Consider the following 9,254-nt stretch of genomic DNA (forward strand, 5'->3'; position numbering starts at 1 on the left):
TTTAGCCAGCAACAGAAAGAAAGCTCCCACCACCAAAATAAGGAGAGAAGATTAATCGTGACAATTTTACTTTACGGACAAAATGCATTTAAAGTCATCGGCCCTCTAAAATACCTTGGACAGGCAGAGAAGGGCACGCAATCTGTCTCTTCGCAAAGGCACCGGGCTCCTGAGAAACCATGAGAAAACGAGAAAATACCTGCTTGTCTGGCTGTTAAGTGTTCCCAGTGGGAATTCCCTCAGGACTTTTCAGACAACAAAGTCACCACGCTTACTCTATTAAAAAAAATAACTACGCGCTGTTGTTCCGTGAGCTAGTCCAGGTCTTGAAAGCTCTCCTGTCCCCTCCCAGGGGCCGGGATGGGTCGTGGTCCTGGGGTGGAGCTCAAGCGCTCTGGGGCCGAGGCTCTCGCCCGCCGTTGAGGAGGTCTGTGAGCTCTCCGATGTACTTGATGGTGTACTTCAGCGTCTGGATCTTGGTGAGCGGCTGGCCCCTCTGGCTGTAGACTGGTGGCAGGTAATTCCGAAGGGTGTGCAGGGCATCGGCCAAGGTCCTCATTCGGAGCTTCTCCCTCTCGCTGGCCTTCCGTCTCCGCTGCACAGACATCCTGACTTTGGCGCCCTTCTGGGTCTTGGGGCCACCAGCGCCCTGCAGATAGGCAGGCTGGAAGGCTAACACGTTGTAGTCCACCTCCCCCAGGCCACCAGTCCCACGGCCACCGCAGGCACCGCTGCCCCCACTGTTGGCACCTCCGTGCCCACAGGGCAGCCCAGCCACAGCTGGACGGGGAGAAGAAGCATAGGACTCCAGCGATGGAGCCGGAGACAGGCTCTGAGTGGGGGAGGCCTCGTTCGACTCAAAGGGCCCTGCCCTGTCGTTCCAGTCCCAGGACGACAGCAGGCCGGGGCTGTCGGAGGGGCCCAAGCCCTCCTCGAGGCCGAGGAAGGTCTCACGCAGGTTGTCCATGCCTGGGAGACAGCTGCAGAGAGAACGGCTCCCTGGCAAGTGAGAAAGAAAGTTCTGCCGCCAGCCAGGGCAAGCTCCCTTTTATGATGGTGGGGGAGAAGTGATAAAGTGGGAAAGAGGGCCGGGTGGGGGGAGTTCAAAGGAGACACCAAGGACCAAGATGGAAAATGAACTCTTCAGGTGTCACTTTCTCCTCATTGATAATTAGCATCTTCCAGCTAAAATGTCTTTAAACAAAAAGGCCTCCAAGAGAAGAAAAAAGGAATTATCTTGTTGTAACTAAACCAATTAAGGCTGCCTAACTAGACTTAGCATTGTCCTGTGGAACTCATTAATGAGGGAGCCAAAGAAAACAAACCTGGGGCAATTTGCAGCAAGGAGGTGGTGGCCCAGGGCCCTGGTGGAGAGTCCCAGGGTGCCCCAGAGGGCCACCATCCCCATTCAGCAAGACCTCCTAGACGTTTCAGAGCAGATGGGGTATTCTGGTGGAGAAGCAGCGTGGTGTAGGGACAGGGAACCCCTCTGGGCTTGGATTCCATGGCATGTCAAATGCGGACAATTATGACTTTTACTTCAGAGGGCTTTCCAGAAGACAGCACCCAGCAGACACACAGCGAATGCCGATTTCCCTCTCGCCTTTCTCTTCAGCAAATTTTCCTGAGTTGTGCTTCCAACATGTCCACACTCAGAATGACAAAGGCCAGCAGCTCCAGGAAAGCCAGAGCCTTAATGAGCAGGAAATATCCTTCCAGAAGCTTAAAGGCCTTGCTTTAACTGAGCAGATTGGGATTCCCCACGGCAAACAGACACCAGGCAACAGAAAACTCTTTTAAGGCAGGGAGTTTGCAGAATACCTGGCATTTTGCCTTCTGAAGGTCTTTTAAAAATCCAGCGGCAGAATCACACCTTGGTTTTTGAAATGTATAGAGGAAGTGTGAAATTAACTAGGGAGCCTGTTTTCCCCACCGTGGCTCCAAATGCCACCGAATGTGTTAAGTTGGATGGTCCTGCTAGTTTGCTTCACTTCCTACACGCTCTGAGAGATAGACCCTCGGTGTTGGAAAGGGGTCTCAGATTCCCCATTTGTCCCATAAATTTAACTTATTCTCCACGTAACTAGTTCTACGAATTAGTATTAACATCAGATCAAAGCAAGTTACGTAGCAGAGTAACATTTAACATGTCCCTTAACATGATTAAGTCCCTTTGCAATTATTGAAAAGAAATGCCAATGGTCTTATTTAGAACACTTACGGTATTTTTTAATTAACTAGGCCCAGGGAAGAAAAAGCGAAAGCAGCTAATCTGTGGAAGAATGCTCTTAAATTCACCACTTACTAAAGGACCCTATTGTGAAGAATAAACATTAATGAAACATAGTAAGTGTGATAAATAACCTCTTCTCTCTGCCCACCGCTGCTTTCTCTTCCTTCAATTCTTATGGAAAAGCCTAGAATCTGCTAATACTATTCAAGAAACTTTATATATAACTAACCTTTATTTATTTATTTATTTATTTATTTATTTGAGTCTCATTTTACAGATGAAAATGCTGAGGCTCTAAGAGGTTAAGAAACTCAGTTAAGGGGCACCTGGGTGGCTCAGTCAGTTGAATGTCTGGCTTCACTTCAGGTCATGATCTCTTAGTCCGTGAGTTTGAGCCCCGCATCGGGCTCTGTGCTGACAGCTCAGAGCCTGGAGCTTGCTTCGGATTCGGTGTCTCTCTGCCCCTCTCTTGCTCACACTCTGTCTCTCTCTCTCTCTCTCCCTCTCTCTCTCTCTCAAAAATAAATAATAATAAAACATTTAAACTTTTTTTTTTAAAACGGAAACTCAGTTACGATATCCCTGGTAGCAAGGGGTAAAGCCAAGAGTCCTGGTAAGACCCCAAAGTCCACTTCTTTAAAAAATTCTGTTTTCTCTATTTTAGTTGTTTGTAGTAGAGGCAGGTGACTTGATGGGGTTCAATGAGATGGAGACTCTCAGTAGACCCAAGGTGGCTGTGATGGCCACTGACACACTAAGCTCTTAGCCCTTATATTCTAAACTTCACAGTTTTCCTTGTAATACTACTTCTGCTCTCAGACTCCAGAGATGTTGTTTTTTTCTTTCTATAGCTTCTTTCTAAAATGCTTATTTCTTAAACTTCTATTTTCAGAAATTTCATTTCCTAAATGAGACAGGATCTGTCAATTAGTTGGTACATTATAGACACTTGTTAAGTGTAGGCTTTATTCCTGTTGTGACTGTCACTCATGGTCAGACTCACCAGTATCAGAATGACCTATTCTGTTCCGGCTCCTTTACCCCTGATCCCAGACCCCAGCAGTGCTGCTCCCCAAAAAACTGTTCTTAGAGCAAGAAAAGCTGCCTGGTTTCTATGTTTGTCAGTGTATACTCTCTGGTAAGAAATCAACCAGAACTAAGCTTGCATTTTCCTGCTGGTCTCCATGAAGTATCCTAGGCCCCATCTGAGGAAAATGGTTGTGCAGGATGGTAAAACACCATTAGCACTTGAAGACCGTGGCTGGGCACGCGCTAGTTAGGTGTTTTTCTACGTCCGTTGACAATAAGGCAGAAAACTGGACGGTGCTAGACGGGACCCAGTAAAACCTAGTTGAGTGTGTGGTGTAGTAGAAAGATGAGCCAGACTTCATCCCCGTTCGAGCACATCATTCACCTTTTCAGGGCTCTAGGATTTTACTTTGTAAAAAGAGGATAATAGTATCTGTCCTGTCTTTTTGATGAAGAGCATCTGTAAAATAAGGTGTTTGGAGCAAGGGATCATTAAACTCCCTTCCAGCTCTAAAATGCAATGAAACAAGTTACTGTGTGTGTGAGCTCGATTAAAAGCACCCACCATACCAGTGTGAAGGGACTTAGAGACAATTAAGTCCATCCTTTTATCTGCATTCTAGAGATGACAATGACTTGTTTAATGTCACATCAAAAGGCTGCGGCAGAAATGGAACAGAAAGCAAAGTTGTGTGACTCCCAGATTTTTCTTCCCTAGAAAATAATGCAGGTTAAGTGATACATACGCTTTCATATCAGTCAGACTACATAGTTCCCACATTACTGAGTTAGTAGGATAAATATCTTAAAAAAAATTTTTTTTTAACGTTTACTTATTTTGAAGGAGAGAGAGAATGTGAGCAGGGGAGGGGCAGAGAGAGAGGGAGACACAGAATCTGAAGCAGGCTCCGGGCTCCGAGCTGTCAGCACGGAGCCCGAACTCATGAGTAGTGAGATCATGACCTGAGCTGAAGTCAGAAGCTTAACCGACTGAGCCACCCAGGTGCCCCAGGATAAATGTCTTAATGTGCATCTAAAGGTCATTCACTGAGCAAACACTGATAAGATATTGTGACTATGATGGTAACAAACCGAAAAGAAGTCCCCAACCCTGAGGCATGTCCCCAAGAGGCCTTGCAAGATTTCCTGGTCCTAGTTTCCAAAGAGTAATGTGGAGGTACAGATTGGCTCTCAAATACCAGGCTCATGGCAGCCTTTTGATTGTAGCTCTCCCCAGTGAGCAGAACCCACAATTTGCCACACAGATTAATGAGTGAATATCCCAATGTCTAATTTTCACCAGGATGAGCTTCTGAGGGGATGCCAGTCATATCCCTGATAACAGCAATGACAGAGGCATGGCCAACTAGGCATTTTTCAGTAGCCTGTAGTGGAGATTGTACAGGAGACCGTAGACTTTGGAACTGGCCAGGAAGCTAGGCAGAGCCACTTCTGAGAAACTGACAAACGGGGCTCAGAGAATCAACAGGAAACAGAGGGCAACAGACTGCTCTGATGTGTGAACCTAAAACCACCCATGGTCCCACGTCACTGCTGGCCCAAAAGGCACCTCTGTGCAAATTAGAAAAAAATACCTGGTTTGGACTTCTTTCAGTTCCCACTGACCTCCTTGGCCAGGCTCATTGATGCAGGGCTCAATCTCTGCCAAGAGTGGCCCTGGGAGCCCTCTGTGATGTGTCTCCTTTGCAACATTAGCATTTTTAGTACTTCAGTGACTGTTCAGATATCGTTGGACAGATAGATAGTGGCAGTAGTCGCAAGACTGGGTCCACTGGAGTCAGCCTGATCTTACGTTGGCTGTTGAGGAATTGTGATATTGGAGCCTTTAATGAATCTCTTTTAGCTTCAGCTTTGTCTGTACAGTTGAAATACTAGTACTCACCTCATACCAGGTGTCTACACTGTAAGCTTTGAGTACGGCAACTAATGTTGCCATAGGTGTTAAACCCTGTTCAGTGAGCTGTTGATTCCTTGAGTCAAGAGAAGTTATGGGCACCATATGTGGGACTATAAATACATCTCTCCTATTTTCTTTGGTGTCAACTCACCTCGGCTTAGAAATCAAATTTCTCGCATTCAAATGAAGCCTTTTTTTTTTTCTTTTCTTTTTAACAAAACCAATTTAGAGTTCTTCACCAAAGAGCAGTAGTTGCCCAGAGCCAGTGATGGGAGCCATCAGCTTCCTGTGCAGTCAATAAAGGGATGTGTTGCCCCTAGATCATTTGAAAACAGAGATAAAGCTGACTGTAAGTTGGCCTGTGTTTTACTGTCACATTCCAGTGCCAACTCTAAACAACGACAAAAATAAAACAAGCACTCCTAGCTAAGACGGAGCACTCCCACCACCAACCTCTCCTTGGTAACCACTGCCAAAGAGAACTTTAAACTTTGCTCAGAAGTTCGGAACTGTAACCCAAGGTGCCCCAATCCTAGTCCTAGTTTTGACCCTGCTTTACTACGGAATGTTGAGTGAGTCACTCACCCTTTACGCGCTGCGGTTTCCTCCCAGGAAAGTTAGGGTCAACCTGTATACCGTGTTGTAAGAAGCTAAAAAAGATTTAAAGCTGAAGCTTGTCATTGGGGAAGTGGAAAGGGCTATAGGAATATGTTAAGATGTTTTCCAGATTAATAAAAGTTACTACGGTCACTGATGAAGTCATCCACTCTGAACCTGGCAATTTTGCCATGCCACATAACACTAAGTGAATCAGCATGGAAGCTGCCTTTTTAAAGTCTATCTTGTGAGAAGTAGCGCTGTCCCCAGATCTTCAGGAAACACCGAGATGGAAGGTCTATTCCCCTTATGGCTTCCTAGACCCCTGTACCACGTAAGGCAGTTTGGATGGACCATTTACTCAAGACCAAGGGAGGGCTCAAGTGGATTTCAACTTCTCATGATGTTGCAGAAAGTCCTTCAATAGATCTGTAAACTGAAAATACTAATCCTGGAGTCTAATTAAAACGAAAGCTTCTTTGTTGAATTCCTACCAGGTACTGAGAATTACACCTGTTTCTTTTAGATCTATTAGGTCATCTTAATTTTTCCACACTCTGTATGGTAGAGGTTATAATCCACCATACTTAAAGCTTACAATGTAGAGACCTGGTAAAAGTGTGTTCTCTATGAGCTAAGTATTAGTATTTCAATAGTACAGACCAAGCTGAAGCTAAGAGAGATTCATTAACGGGTCCAAGATCACGACTACTCACATGTTAAACATGAGGAACCCCGTGTTCAGAAAGGGACCCAGCGGACACAGCAAGAGGACATAAAAGCAGGGTAGGTACTACCTAAGTCTGTATGAATGCCACATCCAGGCTCCTTCCACAGTAGACTCTGGCCCCCAGAAGCAACGTCACCCATGGAGTGTAATCACTGAGAAAATCTGCAAGATGCGGAACTTGGTTCAAATCCCACCTCCTCTAAGAAGCCTTCCCTGCTTGCCTCAGCCCTCAGACTTTCTTCCTTCTCTGATTGACAGTCCACAGCTTTGACCCCATTCATTTGATACTAATGTATACTGTCTGATGTTCTGGTTTACTATCCACATTAGTCTGACTTGCTTTCCCAATTATGTTGCAAATCCATTGAAGGTATGGATGATTATTTTGCTGGGCCACAACATGGTGGGTGGAGTTAAGAAGGTGACCGTCAATTAGCCTATTTGTTTGTTTGTTTGTTTGTTTGTTTTTTGGTACATGTTGAGGGCCAAGCCCTGTGCTGGGTGCTGAGAACAGAACATTAAATTAAGAAGCTTTTGTCTTCATGTTGCTTAGAGTATTGAGGGTGGAGATAGAGAAGTAAAAATACTGATAAAACAATGTATAAATGCTGTGATAAATTTAACCATAGGGCACAGGCATGACTGTATGTGACAGCCCCCAGGAATCCTCTGTAATGTGTCCCCATCACAAATTAGCACTTCAGTGCTTCACCAAACACTGGTGGGTGGATAGGAAGTGATTACTGGCCAGAGGAGAGCCACTAGAGGCAGACTAAACCGGAGTCAAATCTTATAAATATTCACACACAGATGAGGGGCACAGAGAAGAATCGGGAGGACTTTCTGAAAGACATGATTTCTACAGCCCTGCTTTGCTTTTTAAGTAACACTCCTTCGCGTTCTTAAAAGGATGTTCCTTTAAAAGCAGACCAGTTTTAGCAAGATGAAAGGTTAGGGGAGCTCCTTCTAGACACTGCTTGAAGGTTAGATGTAGCATGAATTGTGCAGGAAACCACTAACTCAGTGTCCACAGGGGGGCCAGTTGAGGCTGAGGTTGGAGAAGTAAGCCTTGTCCCTAAGGGTAAGACAGTTGGACCATGGCTCGCAGGTGACAAGGAGCTTCTAGTCCTTGTCATTAGGTTGAAGTGGAGGCAGACTGGGCCAGCCCAGCCTGGGGCCACCATACCAGCTGCTGGTGGAGATCACGCATAGAGGCCACGGCTGCACGTGGTATTGTTCTAGTTGCTTAATGTAGATTAACTCACATCAGTCTTCACAGGAACCGTACAAAGTAGGTGCCAGAAGCAGCCCTCATCCTGTTTTACTAATAAGAAATTGAGGGAGAGAGGGGTTCAGCAACTTGCCCAAGGCCCCACACCTAATGACTGGTAACCCCAGGATGCGAACCTAGGCATGCCGCCCTCGGTTCAGGCTTTTAACCTCTGGCTAAAAGAACTGAGAACAGCTGCAGGCATCAGTGTGATGGTCTCTGTAGGGCTCTTGAAGCCAGAACTCAAGCTTGAACCTCAGCTCAGTAAGTAAGAGAAGACTGACTGGTTGGTGCCGTTCAGTCATGTAGCCAGGGTATTCAGAGCACCGGAGATTGGCCCTGGGTCCTAGGCATTGTGGGGGCTGAGAAGATTCAGTAGGTTTAGACTTTCTGTCTTCATTCCTAAATTAAGCACCCATGGAACTCTTTTCTGTCCCAGTGAGTCTCATTCTGGTAGTCTAAGGGGGGGTGGGGGGTGTCGTGTACGTTTATGTGTGACCTAGAGAGATACCCCTTTCTTGGCCAGACCCAGGGATGATAAGAATAATAAATGTATTTAGTACTAAATGCCTTGTATGACTTATTTAATTTAAATCTTACAAAAAATCCTCTCAAGAAAGTACTATTTTTGTTCCATTTTACATAAGAAAAAAACCGAGGCTTAGAGGAGTTGAGAAGTTGCCCCAAACCATGAGATTAAAATGTGGAGGAGACACGATCTAGTCCCGGGTGGTCTGACTCCGGAGCACCAGGCTCGAGGGGGTGATTTTACGCCATGAGGGAAGACATGGGTGAGGGAGGGGTTTGACTGGGCCCTTGTCACATGTTGTAAGGATTGCAGCTGTTTTACAACTTTGGGTTTATAGTTCTAAAATAGAAGGCATCTGTCTCTCCCTACCACTTCCAGGTACTTTCCCTGGCCTTGCACCATGCAATAATTTTTATCAAACAGGTAAGGCTGATATTTAAGCATATTATCCTATAATTAAAATTTTAGAGAGAATGTCTTATTATTTTGTAAATAAAACACTTTTCCGTTTTAATGTTGATAATAACAGTGCTAATGCTTTCCTTTTTTTATTTTTAAAAAAAAATGTTTATTTATTTTGAGGGAGGCGTGGACAGAGAGAGAGGGAGACAGAATCCCAAGCAGGTTCCGCTCTCTCAAAGCAGAACCCAACGTGGGGCTTGAACTCATGAACTGATCATGACCTGAGCCGAAATTAAGAGTCGGATGCTGAACCGACCGAGCCAGCCAGGTGCCCCTAATGCTTTCCTTTTTTGACTACTTACAGCACCGAGTCTGTGCTAGGCTGAAGATGAGAGCCTGGCACACATCATCCCATGTAATCCTTGATAGTCCAGCGAGGTAGGCGTCACCCTCAGCTTACAAGAGAGGAAGCCAAACTTAGACGCCAAGGACCTGGCCCAAGGTCAGCAGACGAAGCTTCTCTTTGCAAGGCCACACCTTCACCCA

At 45.7% G+C, this 9,254-nt stretch overlaps 1 protein-coding gene across 1 annotated transcript; it reads right to left on the minus strand.

The window, feature by feature from the left end:
• Positions 1 to 385: 385 nt before the first annotated feature.
• On the minus strand, positions 386 to 967 carry MSGN1 (mesogenin 1). The gene has a single exon (XM_043553298.1). It carries the CDS (start codon positions 965 to 967, stop codon positions 386 to 388), a length of 582 nt encoding a protein of 193 aa, XP_043409233.1.
• Positions 968 to 9,254: the final 8,287 nt, after the last annotated feature.

This window comes from Prionailurus bengalensis, chromosome A3 (genome assembly GCF_016509475.1).
Source record: "Prionailurus bengalensis isolate Pbe53 chromosome A3, Fcat_Pben_1.1_paternal_pri, whole genome shotgun sequence".
Lineage (NCBI taxonomy): Eukaryota > Metazoa > Chordata > Mammalia > Carnivora > Felidae > Prionailurus > Prionailurus bengalensis.

What these genes read in the sequence shown, in the direction of transcription:
- MSGN1 (XM_043553298.1), bottom strand. Translation starts at nt 967, where the DNA reads ATGGACAACCTGCGTGAGACCTTCCTCGGCCTCGAGGAGGGCTTGGGC.